Source organism: Gymnodraco acuticeps, unplaced genomic scaffold, assembly GCF_902827175.1.
Source record: "Gymnodraco acuticeps unplaced genomic scaffold, fGymAcu1.1, whole genome shotgun sequence".
NCBI classification, from domain to species: Eukaryota; Metazoa; Chordata; class Actinopteri; order Perciformes; family Bathydraconidae; genus Gymnodraco; species Gymnodraco acuticeps.
The window spans coordinates 1,932,999-1,956,908 of record NW_022992265.1 but is presented as its reverse complement, the minus strand read 5'-3'; the positions used below and the strand labels follow the sequence as shown (position 1 = coordinate 1,956,908).

At 42.3% G+C, this 23,910-nt stretch overlaps 1 protein-coding gene across 1 annotated transcript; it reads right to left on the bottom strand.

The window, feature by feature from the left end:
* Window positions 1-7,014: 7,014 nt before the first annotated feature.
* Window positions 7,015-7,949, bottom strand: LOC117540425 (putative gustatory receptor clone PTE01). The gene is given in 2 exon segments (XM_034207091.1): window positions 7,015-7,835; window positions 7,838-7,949. Coding segments are annotated over 2 exon segments (933 nt in total).
* Window positions 7,950-23,910: the final 15,961 nt, after the last annotated feature.

Sequence of the window (23,910 nt, the reverse complement as noted above, 5' to 3'; positions counted from 1 at the left end):
ACAGTGAACAACAGTGGGAAATGTTGTTTTAAAAAACGGACGGATGGAAGCGTCGATAAGAGCACGGTTGTGTGCAAATTATGCAAAAAGGAATTTGCATATCACCGCAGCACATCAAGCCTCAAGTATCACCTCAATGCAAAACATATAGCAGCTAGCGTGGAAGCTAGCGTGGACGTTAGCCTCTTTTATCGCGTTCACACCAAAAAGAGCCGGTACTAAAATTAGTTCATGAGAACCTTTTACCCCCACGAAAGTCCCTGCTAGAGAGCAGAGAGCTGCTAGAGAGCAGGGACTTTCGTACGGCTCTCTTGTGAGAAAAGAGCTATATTTCTGATTGGCTGGGCGGATTGCAAACCACGCCCCGTAAAACTCCCAAAAAGTTTGTGAAGCCGCCATTTTATTATCCTCGCATTAGCATTATTACATTACATTACATTGCATTTAGCTGACGCTTTTATCCAAAGCGACTTACAATAAGTGCGTTCGTCCAACAAAATACAACTTGAAGAAAACAGAATCATATAAGTACATCAGGTTTCATAGAGAAAAAACATTTCAAGTGCTACTCAACTGGCTTTAGAAAAGCCAGTCCTTTATTAGTATAAAAGTGCTTCGTTAATAGTTCTATCGCTCGAAGTGGAGTCGAAAGAGATGAGTTTTCAGTTTGCGCCGGAAGATGTGCAAGCTATCTGCCGTCCTGATGTCAATGGGGAGCTCATTCCACCATCCTGGAGCCAGGACAGCAAACCCACGTGTTTTCGCCGTTGGGAACTTGGGTCCCCCTCGCAGCGAGGGTGCAGCGAGTCGTTTGGCTGATGCAGAGTGTAGTGCACGCGCTGGGGTGTACGGTTTAACCATGTCCTGGATGTACGAAGGGCCAGATCCATTCGCAGCATGGTAAGCAAGTACCAGTGTCTTGAAGTGGATTCTAGCAGTTACCGGAAGCCAGTGAAGCGAGCGTAGGAGCGGAGTAGTGTGGGAAAATCTAGGAAGGTTGAAGACCAGACGAGCCGCTGCATTCTGGATGAGCTGCAGAGGTCGGATGGCACATGCAGGTAGACCAGCCAGGAGGGAGTTGCAGTAGTCTAGGCGTGAGATGACGAGAGCCTGGACCAGAACCTGGACCAGAACCTGAGTCGCTGAGTATTAGCATTAGCCCAGCGCAGAAACGCAGAGAGACTAACTTATGGCAACACAAAATAAAACATGGGAGCGGTGGCAGGGTGGGAATTTCACGACGGCCACGACGGCCATGGCCGCACTTTGGCCGTGATGCCCTGTGAAAAAAAATGCAATTCACGGCCAAAGTGGCCTTGGTGCCCCAGTCAAAAGTTCCAGTGTAAACAACGCTAGTAAAGTCATATTAGTGCGCGCAGTAGGATAGTCCCGTGCCTGTGGATCAGAGCGATTGCTCTGCTGTGATTGTTCCGTCAGAAATGCCTGTAGGGGCCCGACAGCCTGCTCCTCAGCCGCGGGAGCAAGACAAGCACAGGTAAGCAAGCGGACCAAGCTGTTTTGATATGATTTAACTGAAGTATGTGGTAGTATTTGAAAGGACTTAACATTTACGTGTTTATAGAAAGTACTATTGATAGGTAATTACCATTGTATTAGCCTATTTAAAGTTGACTCGTTACATTTTGTCATGAAAACTAGCGATAGCTAGCTAGTTTGGATAGCGCTAACGTCTTCCCTTCAAGGGGTCTACATCTAGTGTTGCTTCTACAAGCTAGCAGATAGCTGTCACCTTTGAATCTAGTATTTTTCTTGCTAAGCGATTTTGATATAATACATGACTGACTTATGTGGTTTATGGCTGAACTTAACGTATACGTTAAAGAAACACTATTGCTATTCAGCCATTTGTAAAACGACTGGTGTTGACGTTAGTGCTACACTTTTCAGTCATGTTGATTGACCAGCGTAATTTAACCAAACGGCCTTTGTGCCCTGTCATGTGGCCTTTGTGCCCTTGAAAAAAATGTGAACGGGAAGGCCAAATGGCCTTGCCCCTAAAATGACGAAATTCCAAGCCTGAGCGGTGGAGATGAGGAGGTGTCGGCGTTCTGGCGATTTACTCGGAAGGCTTCAGTAGAAGCTGCTGGGACTCCCAGCAGCTTCTACTGAAGCCAGTCCCTAACTCCGGGGACTTCCGGCCGGGGACTTTGGGCGGCAGTATACGCCGTGAAGTGGTTTGCGGCCTGCCAGTAAACCCAAAGCAGAAGAAGAAGAAGTGACGTCAGCGGCTTCATTTGCCTAATCCACCCCCAGGTTCAAAGAGTTCTCATGAACTAAATTCTCATGAACCTTGTGGGAAAAGTACTGCGGTGTGAATGCGCCTAATGGTATACTAAAATCCATGTGAAAAAAATTGCTTCTCACTGTTCTTAGGTCAAATATTTATATGTGATTAAAAATGAGATTAATTTCGATTAATTAATTACAAAGCCTCTAATTAATTAGATTAATTTTTTTAATCGGGTCCCGGCCCTAATTTTGAACATTATGTGCATTTTAGGTGGGAAAAAAACTTGATATGTTCCCATTTATTCTTTTAACTTCTATATTGGAAGTGCAGCTGACCAACGTTTTGATTATTATTATTTTGGAGGTTCTTTCAGCAGTTTTTGATTGAATAATAAAAACAGAAGAAATATTATTGAAATAAACAGTTAATTCAACGCTATGATTGCTGAACAATAGTGCTGTTGTAAATATGTGGAGGTTGTCAAGGGCTGACATTAGATTAATATGCAAGTCGGTCCCTGAAGGGCCTTTCTCATAGTTTATGTAATGCATGTTTATGTTTTACATATTGATACATATCATGATATTTGTCCTTATAAAATACAGAATAAATATCTTTGTCGAAAAATATTAAAATGATAATGAATGCCTAGTTTGTCTTACATTATGTATTACACCACACATCTGACAGTGTATTTGAACTTTTAATTGTAGCAAAAAATATTGAAGGAACAGCTATTGAACAAATAACAATAAACTGGACATAATTTCTATCATCATCAATTGACATTTTAACGAAATGCACAAGTGAAAAGTAAGTCAAAGCACTGCAGCAAAAGTTACACAAACGTCACAAGTGTCACAAACTCTATTTATAAGAATTTATTAAGATGGATTTGAGATTGAATATATTTCTGATTTACTTAGGAAAGACCTTTATTTCCATGTCATGGCAAAATATTAATTGTGTGTTTATTTATTTTTGATGTTATATCAAATTGTAATTATGTTTTTTTATGTTTAGCATCAAAGCAATACATTTTTTTGGAGTCTATGACCCAAATGTACTTAGTTACTGTGATTCGTCTACATCGACTTAAATTAGATAATAAAGTGTATTACAATACATACAGCTTTGTTAAGGAAATGCAACTCAGAGGCAAACAACTCTAAAAAAAAGTGTACTTGTTTGTCACTGTTGTAAATGTTGCCAAACAAGTCAGTAGCTGTTTACTGCATTATGTCACCAAATCCTCTGAGGATCATTACCAGAGCTGAGGGCAGAGGACTCATCCCACCGGAGGATGAGAGTGACACATCTTTCCTATCAACGCCTCATAAACAAAGAAGTCATTAACCTAATGAGCGAAGTTAAAGAAAGAAACAGTAAACCACGCGTTCGTAACCGTGACACAATGTTGGTAACAAAGTTCAGCGGGAGAAGAAGAGACCCTCCGATGGGTGACGACAAGCTCAAAGCAAACTAATCAGATCCTGGTAAAAACTATTGGAAGCTAAGGTGGATTGGTGTCCCAAGATGCATGAATTACAAAACAAGTAAACAGCTTTTTAGCATCACCCCTTAACCTAGAAAAACAATATTAAAAACACAAGAGCTTATATTCATTATGTATAATTACACATAATGTATAAAGAGAAAACAGCAAAGACATTTGAAACAACTAAAACAACAATGTTTAGTTAGACTATACTATAGTATTGTCATTTTGATTATTGTTAATCTTCAAATACACCATTTGTTTTTATTGAATATGGTCTTGTTGACACTTGTTGATTATTATGTGTGGGGAGGCGTGTTGCGCAGTGGGTTGTGTGTAGGTGTTCGGATCAGGGGGTCACAGGTTGAAACCCCACTGCAGCCAGCATGTCGTTGTGTCCCTGGGCAAGACACTTCACCCCAAAATTGCTCCATGGGGATTGTCCACAGTATTGAGTATGTAAGTCGCTTTGTATAAAAGTGTCTAACAAGTAACATGTAATGTAATGTAATATATTACCTGTCCTCTGATAGGACTGGTCGTTATATAAAAAAATATATAGACATCCTAATATGACGACTAGATATCATTTTAGTTTAAATATTGTCATACGGCTTGAGTGTTATCTTGTTCTGGTGGTGAAGGCTGTTTTAAAGAGAAGTGATAATCTGAATTCACCACACTGTTCTGATTGTGGTTTTTATTTTTCTCTCAGCAGCAGGTCATACTATCAATATTACTTATTATGAGTATTCATCACAACATCTCAAATCCTGTCTCCTGACAAGCTACAGAGGCATTCATAGAACAAAAGCAAAGAATCCCTTATCCTAAAAAGGCATTTGAATTGTTCTATAATCTGATAATTACATGTGACATTTTAAATAAACTAAATTGCTACCACACAATTTACAGCACTGTTTTCTATTTGTTTTATGGAGGCCTTTGGTGCGCCTTTCGTGAAGTCAGCTCTAGCGGTGGTGAGCCCCTTACAAGTAATGTATTTGTCTTAGTGTTACTAAATCTGGCAATGCAGAAAATTTTGCTACGGTACATCTTTTAAAATAATAAGTGATAACAGTTTTGTTTGAAATGAATTGTTATTATAGGTTGTAAATGAACTATGTCGAATATTTCTGACCTCGTCATAAAATTGAAATGCACAATATCAAATTTGACCCCAGTGTGGAGACAAAGTATGTTTTTGTCATTGTAGCAACTTACATTTATAATATTCTTACATTTTTTAAACATCATGTACAAAATATTGTTCACCATTTGCATGGAGTGGACAGATTTCCTACTCTGTTGGGAAAGAAAGAATATTTTAAGATTGTGAAAACGTAACAAACAATTACAAGTTTGGCTTCATTCCAGTTAACTTCTTACTCTCTGAGGTGGTTTCAGCTACTTTTTTCGGTTCAGCTTTGATTCATATCTATCTCTTAGTTATATCTGTCTTTCTGTTCATTATCTTGCATTTGCACTCTTCCTGCTTTGGACTGGAAACTGATGCACAGCAAAGTCCCTCAGAATACAAAAAGGGTTATCTTACAATGTTTTGTAACGCCTATTGTTAACTTTCATTCCCTTCCCCAGAAACGGTCATCAATCATTCTCCACTTTTCCTATCCATACAAACAGTAGCAGCCTACGAAAAGCCCAATATAATGGTAGTAATTATTTTATTTTATTAACAGATTTCGGGGCCCCTCAAAACTCTATAACAGATAACTTTGGACAACGTAGATTGTTTTCCAATGTGCAATTACTTTTTACAAGTTCAATGTGTGATCTAACATAATAGGTAGTCTTTATGAAGTATAATATTAATCCATCATATTATAAAGGATGCTCACAATGTAGTTTTGTTTAGGGTGAGGGTTAACATTATAGTCAAGGCTGTATGTCTAAAATCTACAGCCTTAGTCTAAAATATCACCAGAAACAAGAATGTTTTACAATTGTCAAGCTGTAATATAAATGTATATTAGTTGGACATATTTGATCATTTAATTTACAGCCTCGTGCAGGCATTATTTTAATGGACAATATATTCAGTTTCTGCTTAGTTGTCCAATTATGTAGAAAAATGGACTTTAGTTGTTTGTGATGTACAAATATTGTCAAGACAAAGACAAATGTACATGAAGACACACTGCATATAAAGCCACGAAAAGGGCAGCATGCGTGACAAAAGATAAGCTAACAAAAACTATTTATAAAGACAACAATACAAACAAGTTTATAAAGTAAGCAGCAATCTTTATTAAAATAATGGTTGATGTAATTGATAGTTGATCCAAACCTATATCTATATATTTGATCAATGTGCTAGAATATAAAATATAAAGATTTCAATCTCTATGTAATTCAAATTATATTTGTAGTCACAAAGTACATCATTTCTGGAACACATTATCTTCCAATTCTTATAAGTTATTGCTATTTTAAGTTAACTCATAATATAGTCTTCAATGAATTACCTGGCTCCTTAAAAGCTCTACTGTATGTATATGTTGAGTGCTGCAGTAAATGCTGACAAGAGCAAAATCACACAAAATGTAAAAGATCCACACGAGGCTGAACCAAGACACAGTAGCTATGGCTAGGGTTTTGTGTACTTATGGCGCCCTCTGCTGTATTTGTATTGTGAATACACACAGTAACATGAATACATGTGTTCCAAGAAACTGAGAAGGCTTGATTGGGATAATTAGACATTTCTTAACATTTTAATAAAATAATCTTGTCTTCAGTTTACCTCCTTATTATTTACAGTTTAACAAATCAAACAAATTAGTATTAACATTTATTTACATTATCAAAGCAAATTCGGAGACACTTAATTTACAGATTTGCCTTTTACAATTACGTTTATATGCAAAAACAGCAGTGGTGTGTCAACAGTATTCGTCAAGTAACAAATCCTGGTGATTTTACAAAAATTGTATTGGGGAGAATTTCCTGGAGCAGAAAACATGACAAGGTCATAAAGGTTATTTACATTTTGTTAACAGTAAAATAATAATGCAATAATTAATTATACGTTCCAAATGGGACATTTATTGTTTCACATTACCATGTACAATAATTAGCCAAAAGTTAAAGAATTATTATTATTAAGAAAAATATCTTTTGTCAGAAACTTAAACCTTAGAGGAACATAAAGCCAAATTAGGTTTTGCAGTCACAAAAAGGAATTAGTAGCAAATAACGTATTTATCGACAAGACATGAAAAATAAGTTGAACCTTGCTGCCTGCCTAAGATGGAAAGATTTTATTCCTGAAAAAGTACACTACTTTTTCTCTAATTTCTTTGGTTTTCAGTCCATAGATGATTGGATTTAATGTTGGAGGGAAAATTAAAGTTGACATTCCAATGAATCTCCTTAAATGTGGTGAAAAACCTTTGATCCTGTATGATATGATAGTAAAAAGACCAAGACACTCCAAAAGGAGGAAAACTGTCAAATGTGTAGCACAGGTCTGCAGAGCTCTGGCTTTTGTGTCGGTTCTCTTGGATCTGAAGCATGCAACAAGGATCTGGAGATATGTGTACAAAATTGTCCCATTACCTATCAGTTGTGTAAGAGCGACTGTAAAGAGCCCATAAATATTATTGATGGTTGTGTCGGCACAGACCAGAGTAAGCAGAGAGGGGTTATCACAGTAGGGGTTGTTCAATACAGATCGACAGTGGGGTAAACGCAAAAGCAGACCAAAAAGGACAGTAATCAAAACTAGTGAACTCATCCACACTAATGTGATTATTCCCATAATGTGAGCATTCGTCATAACTGTGTTGTATTTCAAAGGGCAACATATGGCAATATATCTATCATATGCCATTGCAGTCAGACTGAAAATTGTACCTGCTGCATAGATGTGGATAAAGAAAGCTTGGACAACACAAGCCGAGTATTGCATTGTCCTGTTGTTTGTGAGTATGTTCTTAATGACCAGAGGGAAGAAAGCTGTGGATCCTATGAGATCGCTGATAGAAAGGTTCAGCAATATTAGATACATGGGCTGATGCAGAGATTTGCTCAGTACAATGGTAAGGATTAGAAGAAGGTTGCAGAAAGTATGATCATGTAGCTCAGAGTTGCAAAAAGAAATGCAGGAAAGACGTATTCAGAGGAGATATGTAAGCGTTCTAGCACCAAAACATCGGATGTATTGTAGTGGATGTTCATTTTGATGCTCTTCCTGCCTAGAAAATGAAAAAGCCTTCATTGTTAATAATGTCATTATTGTTAGTAGCATAACAACTATGTACACATTAACGATTTAGCCCAAACATGTGAGTATGAATAATAAATGCATACAGAGATAATGTTGTAAAAGTCATATTTTAGCAATTTCATTAACTTACCAAATTATATGTCCACGCAACTTCACTCCTCTATGGGCTCAGACACATTTAGTTAATCATGACACATTACCAAATACTGTGCATGAATAACAAGTTATAGTGATTTGGATTCACAGCTTTGCACCAACACTTTAGAACCAAAATAGACAGAGAGGAGACAAACCAAACATTCATTCAGTCTCTGAACAAATAAGAAACATGTAGTGAGCACTATACTAGCAGTGACCAACTGGTAACATCTTCAGAAGGATTAGCATCTTTATAAGAGTGATTTTCTTCTGAACAGAAGACAGTTCCCTGGAGTATGATTCACCATAAATGTATTGTTGCATTGTTATGGCAATGACTTAAGGACTGGCTCACATGGTGCTTTGGAAAAATAATAAATGTATTTGTTGATGAACCACCATCCATACATTAACATAAACTAAATAAAAAAGTGTTTACAGAAGAACTTTCTGTTAAAAAAACAAAACATAATTTAATTGGATTGTAGAATATAAGTTCTTTGAATACTTTAAGTTACACAGTTTCCAACCTTATAAGGCATCATCCTTACTGTTATGTTAAAAAAGCTGACTTTGCAGAACAACACAGTGTGGCTTTTTTGATTGGCCAGACAGCTGGACAAAGAGGCCTATAAGGGGCAAGGTAGCACAAATATATAGGGACTCAGACCACTCTTCCATTGTAAGACATAGCTGAACATGAGATTCAAATGTTTTCTGTAACAATGAAATATATGTTGCCACATGTTGTATATGTTGCCACGAAGACAAACGTTTTAAGGAGGAGTTTTAAACTCCAGATAAAACATTCAGATTAGGACAAGGCGATCGGACGACTATATTGGACATATCAAGTAGGTTGTCTGCCATTCTCCGATTTATTTTGCTAATTGATGGATGGCTCTGAACAGCCAGTGAAAGCTGCTGCTCAGCAGGCAGATAGAGAAACTGCCGAGAGAAACAGCATGTAGACCTGGCCCATTTTTATATTTACCTATGTACAATAAGCATTTATTTTGATATTAGGTTGGATATTCGACAAACATCAACTCCAAATCAAGTGGCCTCTTCTTCCTTAGTTTCATAGACTGCTAGCTGTCCGAGGATGGTGAGCTACAAGGTTTCACATAGGGACCATCAATACCTTGTTCAAATGACACAAATGTTATTTATAGTACCTACACTGAAAAAAAAGGCTGTTGGATTCACATGATTTTAACATGGACATCGGTTGCACATACACTGAACAAAAATATAAATGCAACACTTTTGTTTTTGCTCCCATTTTTCATGAGATGAACTCAAAGATCTAAAAATGTTTCTATATACACAAAATAACCATTTCTCTCAAATATTGTTCACAAATCTGAAAAAATCTGTGATAGTGAGCACTTCTCCTTTGCCGAGATAATCCATCCCACCTCACAGGTGTGGCATATCAAGATGCTGATTAGACAGCATGATTATTGCACAGGTGTGCCTTAGGCTGGCCACAATAAAAGGCCACTCTAAAATGTTCAGTTTTATCACACAGCACAATAGAAAATAATCATAATAATAATGTCAATGTTTAAATTACACTTTATTTGTTATGCTCATACTTTTACGGCCGACTGTTGAGTGACGGCAAATGCTGCGGCTGCAATGCATTGTGGGGCAGCATTTTCTCCTCTCCTTTGGTCAAGGGAGGTCCAGTGGTTCCTAAGCTAAAGGAGGTTATAAAGGAAGTTTGAAACCTCCTTTCCTTTCATTTGGAGAATTGGAACGGCACTTATCATGGCTGCCAGTGACGTACTTCCGGGTCATTTCACTTGGTTAGGAAGGTTCCTAAGCTAAATGGACTATTGGAATGGGCCCCTAAACTCAAATGGGTGTAGGTCTTCCGCAAACAAATGAGAGTCAATAGGCTTGTTTGAGACAAGCGAGACCTGCGCAGACCTGCGCAATTTCGATCAACGTCTTGCTCGTGCGTTGCATGATGGTTAGTCATTTTGTCCGACTTGCTCTGGAGGCTCGCCTACATGAGACGTTGAAATCTCGCGGGACAAAGACGCCCGCAGCCTTGAGAGCGAGGCGAGGCGCGGCGAGGCGGCGCAGTTCCTCTCCACGGGCTGCGGAAGCGAAATGCTTGATGGGAAACGACTCGCTGGTATCTCGAGCTGAGCGCTCATTGGTGTTTTTTTCCATGTGCTGGTGATGAAACTCTCCAATTGGCTGGGCAAAAGTTTGTTGTTGTTTTGTGTCAGTTTTACGTCGCCACTTCCATTCACATTTTTCATCATTGTTCCACAATATTTATCATCATTAAATTAATATCCATATATTTTATACTATACTTGCATTGCTTACCGTTTTCATACTTTATATATCTTAGCATATTCATACACACTGTTCATACTGCTCTCAGGCTGCTGTGTATATCTAGTGTATTCATACCCCTCACTGTTTATTCATCATTCAATTCATTCTATATTTTATTCTGTAGATTGTGTACATTACTTTTCACTCTACTGCTTGTTACACCTGGTTAGAAGCTAAACTGCATTTCGTTGTCTCAGTACCTGTAATATGTGCAATAACAATAAAGTTGAATCTAATCTTGAGCAGGAACAAATGTATTTACTTAGTACATATCTGACATTAACGATTAAACACATGTGTGCATTCTTTATAAATGCAAACCGAGTCAAGCCGACTCCGGAGGCAGCAGTATGCACCTTCAAGCTGTTTGCAATCCGCCAAAAAACCGAGAGAAGAAGAAGAAGAAGACGAAGCCGACTCCGAGCTGTCCGACTTCAGGCAAGCTTTTTGAGACCTCCCCCGGCTGCGATCGGCTATTCTCGTCTACTTTCGAGGCGAGCCGCAACGCGTCTCAAACAAGCCTAATGAAGCTACGGGTTAACACAAGCTGTGATGTCATGCGATCAAAATCACATGACTTCTCAAATGTCCAATCACAGATGAGGGTGGAAAAACCTTTAAACAGGAAGTACCATGGTTGCGTTCCGATAATCCAAAAATTAGCTCCTAAATTCTAACCCTATCTCCTATTCCTTGACCTCTGAGTGAAACGTCACGGGGTTAAGGGATAGTGGATAGGAGAATTCAAAAGGACTTAGGAGAAGAGACTGCGGGGCTGAAGTCCAATAGTCCATTTAGCTTAGGAACCTTCCTAACGGAGTGAAATGACCCGGAAGTACGTCACTGGCAGCCATGATAAGTGCCGTTCCAATTCTCCAAATGAAAGGAAAGGAGGTTTCAAACTTCCTTTATAACCTCCTTTAGCTTAGGAACCACTGGACCTCCCTAACCGAAAGGAGAGGAGAAATGCTGCCCCACAATGCATTGCAGCCGCAGCATTTGCCGTCACTCAACAGTCGGCCGTTCACGGAAACAACCGATTATGACCGAGAAATTATATCATGAAAGTTACGGTGCTTATTAAGCATTTTAAAACGTATGTGGTAAGTTGCCAAACTGCTTTTTTCTGAACGTTCATCAGTATTATAATCAAAAAGAGAAATATGAACGTTAGTTTTTACTGAAATGATCAAATAAAGTCAACATTTCTGTTAGGATCTGTCTGTGTTGTAGTTTTGTATGTCTGGTTATGGGTATTTTCATCCTTGTATATTGTCTGGTCCTTCTTCCTGTGTATTTCCTCCCGTCGTTAGTTTCCCTGGTGTGTCTAGTTGTCTGATTGTTTTCACCTGTGGCCCTTCTGTTTCTCCTCCCCTGCCCGGCTGTGTCTCGTCTTGTGATTACCCCTTCCTGTATTTAGTCTTGTCTCTTCCTGTGTTCAGTGTCGGTTCGCCTTGTGTTGTGAGTAAACTGCGGTGAGTGTTCTGTTCTGTCTCTGAAAATTGTAGCCTTGAAATAAAGGAATTATTTTGTCACTTAAATCTGCATTTGGGTCCTGCTTCCTGCACACCGTAACAATTTCACAGTCTTTACTGAGCTGTGTGGGGTTTGTTCAACTTGTAAAATATGTTTGAATGGTGATGTACACAGTGATAGGTGTTAAGGACTAACGTTTATAATAAATACATTTGTATTGATTTTAAGATATTTTAATAGTTCATACAATCATACGTATTGGGATCATTTGTATTAATGTGGACCGGAGGGAGAGGGTGACGAGCATAAGTTTCACTTTCCTTTGTTATTTCAATTCCAACTTTGGTCATGAAGAATATGTTTCTCTGTTGTCCACATTCATAAAGCATAAAACAACAGCATCAGAGCACGGTGCAGAGTCTCTAGATGAGTTTACAGTAGTCCGTGGTTCTTATTAAACATCCATGTTGTAGTCCGCTGTATAGAAAACTGTAGTTCTCATTCATAACACTCCGTTCGATGTCTCACTATGGGATGCGCCTCATCGCGGAGCAAACAGAAGCATCAATCTCATTACGCCAATCCTGATTGGCTGGAGATCTTGACGTCAGCGTCAGGGAAATCACCCCCTATAAGTAGCTTGCGCCACAACGCATGCGCCATTCAAACACCTCTTCTCGCTTCAGAGCACATCTCTATGGTAGCCGGACAAGCTTCACGGTCCACAGACTGAACCCAAATATCCATTTCGGTCGACGGGCGCTTGCCGGCTACTCCTTCTGCTTCGCAGGAAGACGGTAATTACTAACGCTAGTTATTGTTGAAATCGACCTCGCCGCTCTCTTTCCCCGGAAAGTAAGCTAGGTCTGATTTTTTTTTTCAAGCTAGCGTTAGCTTGCTCCCTCACTACCGACACCACGGTAGCGAGGAAGTCTTTTCTTTTCTCTTCCCCACGGAGGAGGAAAGGATTAAAAGGAGCATACTGCCACACCAGTCAGTATTCTCTGGGAATAAAAGACCCACACCGTCCTTTTCTCCGGATTAAGGACAGGGTGGTTACCTCTTTTTCTCCCAACCTACCTGTTGAGAGCGGGTCCTCTCCACGCCACGAGGCGAACAAGATGGACGCCCCTCTCCCTCACACCAGAGGAGTCAGGGTCTCGGTGGCTCGACTCTGCGGCTGCGGTTTGAAGATCTCGGGCACAGACACACACCAGGTCTGCTCGTCCTGCCTCGGGCTGGAACACGCCCGAGGCGCTATCGACAACCCCGGCTCGTGCGGACATTGTGTCCGCTTCACCGTAAAGAGCCTCCGCCGACGGCTAGCACGCCAAGCTAGCCTGTCGGAGCAGGAACCCCCCATGTCCTCTGACCTGCCGGCCGGCAGTCAAGACGCGGGGGCATCTGCCACAGATAGTGAACCCCTCTCCATGTCGGTCTGGGGCTCAGTATCTGCGATGGCCGCAGAACCGGATTCCCGCGCCCTGGCAGGCCGGGACCCGGTGGCGGCAAGACACGCGGGAACGGGACCCCACGCTTTACCGAGCTGGGGCTCCCAGTTAGACCTCACCATGGTCTCACCCGCGGAGGATGTCCTCGAGCTGGATTACGACGAGGACGAAGAGGACGCCTCGGTGTTCCTCCTGTCCGAGTCGGATGAACATGAAGAGGACATCTTCATGTCATCGGCTCAGGCTGCAAAGCCCGGAGCGAGGGCTGCTCTCCCAGACGATAGAATACCAGCTTCGTCCTGTCTGAGTATGGACCTACAGGCCGTGTGCAAACGCGCTGCGGCCAGACTCGACATCCCGTGGCCTGAAATGGCCAAGGAGACCTCCAGGTCCCGCTACAAAGGGAAACATTTTCCCCAAGCAGCGCGGACAAAGAGACAACTCCTTCCGGTCTTCCCGGAGATGTTGGATGAGGTGTCGGTCTCGTGGAGAGACCGGCCCTTCAGCAACAAGGTCCCAATCCAGGGTGCCTCCTCCCTAGACTGTGACGGAATGGAGAAGCTCGGCCTGCTCCGCATACCGCCCATGGAACCGCTGGTAGCAGCCCACCTCCTACCGAGGATGGGCCCGTCACCAAGCAGGAACCCAACGCTGCCGGCAAAGTCGGACCGATTTCAGTCGACAATGACTGAACGGTCCTACAAAGCCGCAGCGTTGTCCGCCAGGGCCCTGAATGTGGCCTCGCTGCTAACCGCTTACCAAGCGGAGCTCTGCGAGGACCTGTCGGGTAACCCGGGTGCAGCCACTCTGGACGAGATGGCGGCGGTCACAGACATCTGTCTCCGTGTCCAACGCTGCGCCGTCCAGGCCACGGGTAAGGCAATGGGGATCATGGTGGTGCAGGAAAGAGCGAGATGGCTCAACCTCACCAGCCTCCCAGACCGGGAAAAGGAGGATGTGCTGGATATGCCCATCGTTCCCGAGGGAATTTTCGGCTCCGCTCTTGCTTCCATGCAAAGGAGGTGTGAGTCGAAAAAGAGGGAGGACGAGGCACTCCACCTCTGCCTCCCTCGAAGGGTCCAGCCGCTGCCTTCGCAGCAGCAGTCCTTCGCCCAAGCTGCCTTGAACCCTGCTCGGTTTAAAACACCGAAAACGCAGAGGTCGCAGCCCGCCCCGAGTCCCCAGCCCAGGCTGGAGACGAGGGCGAGCTGGCCCAGAAAATCTCCGGCTGCAGCTCAGGCGCAGCCAACCCAGAATTTCGGCCAGCAGGCGAGGAAGAAGAAGCGAGCGGCGTGACAGCCCCTCCTTCTCCCCTCCGTGACAGAGCTGGAAGTCCACGGTTCCCCAGCTCTAAATGTGTTCCCGCCGTCTCGAGAGATGCCTCAACACCATCCTCAAGTCCGCAAAAACACATGTCACAAATCTGTTTGTTCCTCTGTCATTAAACATTTGCCGCTGATGCATCCAGGCTTCAGGCCGAGGGCGCAGCTCAAAAATGATAAGAAAAACAATAAAACCAATAAACAGCCCGCCAACTGTTCCCCTTCTGAGCAGTAGCGTGGCGTGGGGAAAAATGTAGGGGAAGCCCATTTTTTGGGTCGGGGGGTGGTCAATAACGTAACCAGATGAGTGATTACAGCGCCCGGTATCATTTTACACACATTTGTATCACACAGATGCAGGACTTGCACACGCCTGTTATCTAACCGACAGGTCCGCACGCACTCTCCAGCTGAAACTCTCTCCTTATTAATTTAAGCATTTTACTTATTAATGTATGCAGACAATCACACAATCTATGTGATTTTCGGATTTACCGTGCCTCTCAATTGCCCGTGACAGGTTGGCAAGGTCGATGAATCCTGAAGTTGCCCAAGGATTGTTCAGGGAGCACGAATCCTTGTCAAAAAGAAGACATGGCCAGCAAATTAGACGCTGAAGTTTAGCGCTTCCAGTTAGCCACTCCGTGCGGACATAATTGTCCTCATTGAACGTCCGATTCTCTCCCTTTTTCCTCTGCGTACACACAGCTCGAGTGCGGGCATTTGCCTGTCATCTGATTTAATTTTTAGTTGCTGCTGTAGCGGAAGTTTAGTAAAGTTATGTTTGATTAAGTACGCCAAATCTCCACCCTCCATAATGCTTCATTTGCTTGATAATTTCTAACGGCGGTGATGACAGTTACAGTATTAAAACTGATGTTGATGTGATTTGATTGGATGGCAGTGTCCAATCAAATCGCCAGCCGCCAGCCGCCTCTGAAGGGAAGCAAGAGGCGGCTAGCTTCCCTTGGCATGGCCCTGACCAATCACAGGTTGGCAGGGGCATCACGTGGGCCTCATCTGATTGGTCAATCCCTCCATTTTTTTTCACCAAGGGAAGCTAGATTCGGCTGGCCTCCTCTCGCAACAGTGAGTGCAATCTACTGTTTCACCATAACATCTAGAGGGGCGCTGTTTGTTTCACTCTTTGTAAAATACTCAATGAGAATGGGGGAGAGCCGGGCCGGCAGCAACACACAGCAAAGGAGAATTATCGAAACAAAACAAAGTGTTTTTATTTATTTATTTAAATTATAACTACAATCCGAAAAAACAGGGGAAGCCTGGCTTCCCTTGGCCTCCGGGAGAAAACGCCACTGCTTCTGAGAGCAGCTTCGGCATCTCTCAAAAGGCGGATTACAGGCGGGTCTGTGAAGGCACCACCGTCACGCGCATGCGCAGTGCCGGCTGGGGTTTTAAAAGCACCACCGCCATGCGCAGTGCCGGCTGTGGTTGTGAAGGCACCTCCGTCATGCGCATGCGCAGTGTCGGTGGGGATTGTCGAAAGGGGGCACCACTGTGTTCAGACACTAGATGGCCCCATAACACAACAAATAGAGACTCAGAGGGGAAGAGATGTGACATCTCCACTGGCTCTAAGGAGCATGCAGTGGAAGATGCTCACATCATCTGCTTGGGTTTTTAAGACAGTAACACGGGGCTACAGACTCCAATTCGCTGTCACCCCCCCTCGCTTCTCGGACATTCTGCATTCGCAGGCCCGAGGAGAGTCAGCCCATATTCTGGAGAAAGAGATTCTCTCTCTCCTAGAAAAGAGGGCTATATCTATTGTACCCGCCGAGCAGAGTCAGGGCGGCTTCTATTCCAAGTACTTCCTCGTTCCCAAACGGGGAGGGAACGGAATTTGGCCAATACTTGATTTGAGGGCTCTGAACAAATATCTAAGAAGATATAAGTTCAGAATGCTCACTCACACATCTCTGCTGCGGCTCGTGCGACAAGACGACTGGTTCACATCAGTCGACCTGAAAGATGTGTATTTTCACATCCCAGTATATTACCCACACAGGAAATATCTGAGATTCGCATTTCAGGGGATCTGTTATGAATACAGAGTACTCCCCTTCGGTCTGTCTCTCAGTCCAAGGGTGTTTGTACGATGTACGGAAGCCGCGATAGCCCCGTTAAGACAACAGGGTATTCGCCTGGCGACCTACCTGGACGACTGGCTGCTTCTCGCACAGTCGGAGCAGGAGGCTGTTACGCAGACAAATGTCCTCGTAAAGCACCTGCTCAACCTGGGTTTCATAATAAACACAGAGAAGAGCATGTTGTGCCCCGCGCAGACTATACTCTTCCTGGGTTTACGCCTGAACTCGGTGCCCTTTTCAGCTCGCTTGTCAGCGGATATAGTGAAAGCTTTCAGAGCTTGTCTCGCTCTTTTCCAGCTGCGCAAACATGTTCTCTTCAGATCATGCCTGCGATTACTGGGGCTCATGGCGTCAGCCATCCTGGTCGTACGACTGGGACGCTTACACATGAGGGAGTTTCAGCGCTGGGTGGCCGCCCTAAAACTAAACCCTGCGCGCCATGGCGGTATTTTAGCGGTATTTCTCACCCTAAAACGCTTTCTGCCTTTCCTCAGGGGACATCACGTCCTCGTGAGGACAGACAATACGACCACAATATCGTATATTAACCGCCAAGGGGGTTTGCGTTCTCTCCAGTTACACACACTGGCGCGCAAACTTATCCTATGGAGCGGTAGGCGTCTCCTCTCTCTGAGAGCGACACACGTACCGGGAGTGAGGAACCTCGGGGCAGATCTACTGTCCAGAGGTATACCACTTTATGCAGACTGGACTCTACATCCAAGGATTGTGAGCCAGCTGTGGGTGCGTTACGGCAGAGCCGCGGTGGATCTGTTCGCATCGAAAGACAACGCTCAGTGTCAGCTGTTCTTTTCGATGCGCGATCTAAATGCACCGTTAGGCGTGGATGCACTCGCGCACAATTGGCCCCCGGGCCTTCTGTACGCGTTCCCACCCCTGGCTCTGATACCCCCAACTCTGGCCAGAGTGAGAGAGCAACGCCACACACTTATCCTGATAGCTCCGCACTGGCCAGCTATGTACTGGCTAGCGGAGATATATCAGCGGCTGTGCGGGCAGCCATGGCAGCTCCCACTACGCAGGGACATACTGTCCCAAGCGGGGGGGGGGCGATCTTTCACCCACACCCAGAGCGCTTGGCTCTATGGGCCTGGCCCGTGAGTGATACAATCTGAATACAGTGTGACATGACGCTGACCCTGGCAGCTGCCAAGCGAGCCAGTGGCACTCATGCACTATCTGTACAGTTTTCATGCACTCAGTTTGCCCCAGGGCAAACAGAGTGTGGTTGAAGCCTGACCCTGCCTTTATCTTAAGGCGGTCGGTTCGGGTACCACATTTGACATTAAGGCATCCCCCCGCCACTGTATTCCTCCGGGGAACAGCGGCCGGATTTGCCGTGTCCAGCCCGTGCTTCACGCACGTACAGGGACAGATCAAGGGTGCTTTGTCATAATGACCAACCCCTTGTGTCCTGGGCTAACCCTTATAAGGGCAAGCCTGTTACTAAGCAACGGCTCTCCCACTGGTCTGTGGAAGCAATTGCTTTGGGGCTCATACGAGTCAGAGTTCGCAGGCACCCTCGGGTCCGCGAGCTCTTTCGACTCAGAGTCTGGCTGCATTCTGGACTCTGTCCAGGATGTCTCCCATCAAAGACATTGGTGCAGCGGCGAGCTGGTCCTCGCCGCTCACTTTTGTCTGCCTCCTAACAGGCTGGACGTTCTGCTCCCAGTGTGACTCAAGCAGTGCTGGGCACCTGGTTGAGTCAGAGCTGTACATGTTAAGTTCTGGTTGGTTTGGTGATTTTCGAGATAAGCTCGTCTGGCAATACGGGAGCTACAATTTCCCATAGTGAGACATCGAACGGAGTGTTATGAATGAGAACTATAGGTTACTTGCGTAACCCCAGTTCTCAGAGTAACATGAAGTGAGATGTCTCACCAGACGGCCCTCCTTGCTATGGTGAAGCGAGAAGAGGGGCTTATTTTGAATGGCGCATGCGTCGTGGCGCAAGCTACTTATAGGGGGTGATTTCCCTGACGCTGACGTCAAGATCACCAGCCAATCAGGATTGGCGTAATAAGATTGATGCTTCTGTTTGCTCCGCGATGAGGCGCATCCCATAGTGAGACATCTCACTTCATGTTACTCTGAGAACTGGGGTTACGCAAGTAACCTATAGTTTCCATAGTTCCCCCACAGCAGCAGACGCACATTCATGACGTCCGCTGGCGCATCATAAACACGTCGGATAGTGTCAGTGCATTCGGATTCTCAAAAGTACCGCGGTCTCTTCTCCTAAGTCCTTTTGAATTCTCCTATCCACTATCCCTTAACCCCATGACGTTTCACTCAGAGGTCAAGGAATAGGAGATAGGGTTAGAATTTAGAAGCTGATTTTTGGAATCGGAACGCAACCTGGTACTTTAGAGCATCCGAATGCACTTTCACTATCCGACGTGTTTATGATGCGCCAGCGGACGTCATGAATGTGCGTCTGCTGCTGTGGGGAAACTATGGAAACTACAGTTTTCTATACAGCAGACTACAACATGGATGTATAATAAGAACGAGGGACTACTGTAAACTCATCTAGAGACTCTGCACCGTGCTCTGATGCTGTTGTTTTATGCTTTATGAATGTGGACAACAGAGAAACATATTCTTCATGACCAAAGTTGGAATTGAAATAAAAAAGGAAAGTGAAACTTATGCTCATCACCCTCTCCCTCCGGTCCACATTTACACAAATGATCCCAATACGTATGATTGTATGAACTATTAAAAGATCTTAAAATCAATACAAATGTATTTATTATAAACGTTAGTCCTTAACATCTATCACTGTGTATATCACCATTCAATCATCTTTTAAAAGTTGAACAAACCCCACAGCTCAGTAAAGACTGTGAGATGTTGACTTTATTTGATCATTTCAGTAAAAACTAACGTTCATATTTCTCTTTTTGATTATAATACTGATGAACGTTCAAAACAAAGCACTTTGGCAACTTACCCCATACGTTTTAAAATGCTTAATACGCACCGTAACTTTCATGATATCATTTCTCCGTCATAATCGGTTGTTTTCCTGAACGGCCGACTGTTGAGTGACGGCAAATGCTGCGGCTGCAATGCATTGTGGGGCAGCATTTTCTCCTCTCCTTTTGTCAAGGGAGGTCCAGTGGTTCCTAAGCTAAAGGAAGTTTGAAACCTCCTTTCCTTTCATTTGGAGAATTGGAACGGCACTTAACATGGCTGCCAGTGACGAACTTCCGGGGTTGCGTTTCGATAATCCAAAAATCAGCTCCTAAATTCTAACCCTATCTCCTATTCCTTGACCTCTGAGTGAAACGTCACGAGGGATAGTGGATAGGAGAATTCAAGGGGACTTAGGAGAAAAGACTGCGGTACTTAGAGAATCCGAATGCACTTTCACTATCCGACGTGTTTATGATGCGCCAGCGGACGTCATGAATGTGCGTCTGCTGCTGTGGGGAAACTATGGAAACTACAGTTTTCTATACAGCAGACTACAACATGGATGTTTAATAAGAACGAGGGACTACTGTAAACTCATCTAGAGACTCTGCACCGTGCTCTGATGCTGTTGCTTTATGCTTTATGAACGTGGACAACAGAGAAACATATTCTTCATGAACAAAGTTGGAATTTAAATAAAAAAGGAAAGTGAAACTTATGCTCGTCACCCTCTCCCTCCGGTCCACATTAATACAAATGATCCCAATACGTATGATTGTATGAACTATTAAAAGATCTTAAAATAAATACAAATGTATTTATTATAAACGTTAGTCCTTAACATCTATCACTGTGTAGGCTATATCACCATTCAAACATCTTTTAAAAGTTGAACAACCCCACACAGCTCAGTGAAATGTTGACTTTATTTGATCATTTCAGTAAAAACTAACGTTCATATTTCTCTTTTTGATTATAATACTGATGAACGTTCAAAACAAATCACTTTGGCAACTTACCACATACGTTTAAAATGCGTAATAAGCACCGTAACTTTCATGATATAATTTCTCCCATAATCGTTTGTGTCCGTGAACGGCCGACTGTTGAGTGACGGCAAATGCTGCGGCTATAATGCATTGTGGGGCAGCATTTTCTCCTCTCCTTTCGGTTAGGGAGGTCCAGTGGTTCCTAAGCTAAAGGAAGTTTGAAACCTCCTTTCCTTTCATTTGGAGAATTGGAACGGCACTTATCATGGCTGCCAGTGACGTACTTCCGGGTCATTTCACTCCGTTAGGAAGGTTCCTAAGCTAAATGGACTATTGGAATGCAACCCATGTGTGAAGACCACCCAAAGGTCAATGACATAGTGTTTTGACAAATGTAATGTTAAGGTTTTAAATGTCGTATAAATAAAACAATCTTGCAAGTTTTTATCAGGATGTGTTTATGATATGTTTGTTCATCAGAACATATTATAATATGGTGTAAATATACTCTATATTTTTTATTTCAATCAAATGTTCCATCGTCCCACTTTAGGAAACATGTTTCGCAAAGTGGGACAGTATGATTTGCCTAATGTGGGACAGGTCTAAAAGGGGCATGGATTGTGCAAGAGCGATGGTTATTTACAGGGTTTTAGTCTTTTAATGCATTATTTTAGATATTTAAGGTGAAGGGCAAATCATATTAAATAATTGGGGGTGGCTGCATCTCTGTTAAAATGGTATGACAAAGTCAGGGATAATGTTAGGGATTAATGTCTGAGTTTAAGAGATGGCAATTAATTTAAGCCCAAATATTCATAGTAATTTAATAAATCCTTCCAACACACATTGTAAAAAATAGCCTAAGTTAAGAAATCATTCCAATATGTGCTATAGGTCAGTAAAAAAAAAAAAAACAGTGTAAAAGGGGAGTGATTAGTCGAATATGCATAAATAAAAAAGAAAGAATGCAGACTAGGTAAGATAAAGATAGGAGAGAGGAGTTTATCAAATATGTGTTATTGGTTGTGAGCATATTCTAATGGTTTTTGGATTATTGAAATATATACAGTTCTGTTTCATATGAGTGTTGAGAGCTGTATCCATAAATCTCTTAATTTTGCCCTCAAAGTGCACCAGATTGATGCATTTAACTTCAATTTAAAGAAAAACATCTTCTGTTGTAAAAACAATAACATTATAAATAGTAACATAGCTGAACATGGTATTGCACATTTAGCTTTGAGTGTTACTGACCTGAGATGTTTTTATTACATTAATTAAGGTGACTGAGGCTTTTTAACATATACTTTTCAGTGTCCCACATTTTGCACAGAACTGTCCCACATTAGGAAATGCAGATTGTCTGAGACAACTTGGCACTAAGAGTACTTATATGTCTACCATTTATTTTATGAGTGTCATATCTGCATTTTCTCTTTTGGTTTGATTAGGACACATCCTGGGGATTTTAGAATGGTACTTGATGTTGATTTATTGTATCGGCTTCATATCGCAATATATTCCCGAAGTCTGAAATGCAAAAAATGTCCCACATTAGGGCAATTCACCCTACAACTATTTTTTAAATCAATAAAAACATTTTCTAAATCCATAAAAGCATTTCAATTAATATTGGGAGTCATGTCGTTACTTTGTTGAGAATGTGGCCATGTAATAAACGGGATGATTTGCAGTGATTTGATCCTTATAGGGAAAATAACACCATTCATGCTGATCAAGATCCCTCCGCTACGCGTCGACGAGGCTCCATTAAAATATACATATTTTTAGTGAATTACTGAGTTTAGGCACGTTAATAACGTTTTAATGAAGTTGAATACAGTATATTCATATGTGTCAGTGATTTCATGTCAATTCGGTGAACATAAACATAAATGATCTTGGTGAAGATGATGATTAAATTAGGATTAAAAATCGAGAGCCGGGCTGCATTTCCTCCAGTTAGTTTTTTTCGACAAAGCAACATTATTTTGTTAAATAACAATATGGTGATGTTTTGTAAATTATTACATGTCTCTTATTTAGCACAAAGTATAATATCCGTGATATATGGATCTGAACAAAGTTCCGCTGTACATCCAGTGTACTAGCCGATCTGACTTTATTTCACATGAGCTCCAGTGTGTAACCCCACTGCACCCCCTGGTGGATCAATGATCCATTGCAGCTGGCTTCATTATAATTACATTTATTTATCACGGGGGCGGTCTCAAGTCAAGCTGGAGGTTTTCCCTTGAGCGAGGGCAGATCACGTACCAATCACGGCCCTCGCGTTTCAAACTGTCCGAAATTAGGTGCTAAATCTGTAGAAAATGTTTTAGATCTTTGAGTTCATCTCATGAAAAATGGGAGCAAAAACAAAAGTGTTGCATTTATATTTTTGTTCAGTGTATATATACATTTGATCAATGTGCTCGAATATAAAAAATAAAGATTTCGATCTATGTAGTTCACATTATATTTGGAGTCACAAAGTACATCATTTCTGGAATACATTATCTTCCAATTCTTATAAGTTATTGCTATTTTAAGGTAACTCATAATATAGTCTTCAATGAAATACCTGGCTCCTCAAAAGCTCTACTGTATGTATATGTTGAGTGCTGCAGTAAATGCTGACAAGAGGGCAGAAAAATCACACAAAATGTAAAAGATCCACACGGGGCTGAACCAAGACACAGTAGCTATGGCTAGGGTTTTGTGTATTTGTATTTGTGTTGTGAATACACACAGTAACATGAATACATGTGTTCCAAGAAACTGAGAAGGCTTGATTGGGATAATTAGACATTTCTTAACATTTTAATAAAATCTAAAGAATCTTGTCTTCAGTTTACCTCCTTATTATTTACAGTTTAACAAATCAAACAAATTAGTATTAACATTTATTTACATTATCAAAGCAAATTCGGAGACACTTAATTTACAGATTTGCCTTTTACAATTATGTTTATATGCAAAAACAGCAGTGGTGTGTCACAGTATTCGTCAAGTAACAAATCCTGGTGATTTTACAAAAATTGTATTGGGGGAGAATTTCCTGGAACAGAAAACATGACAAGGTCATAAAGGTTATTTACATTTTGTTAACAGTAAA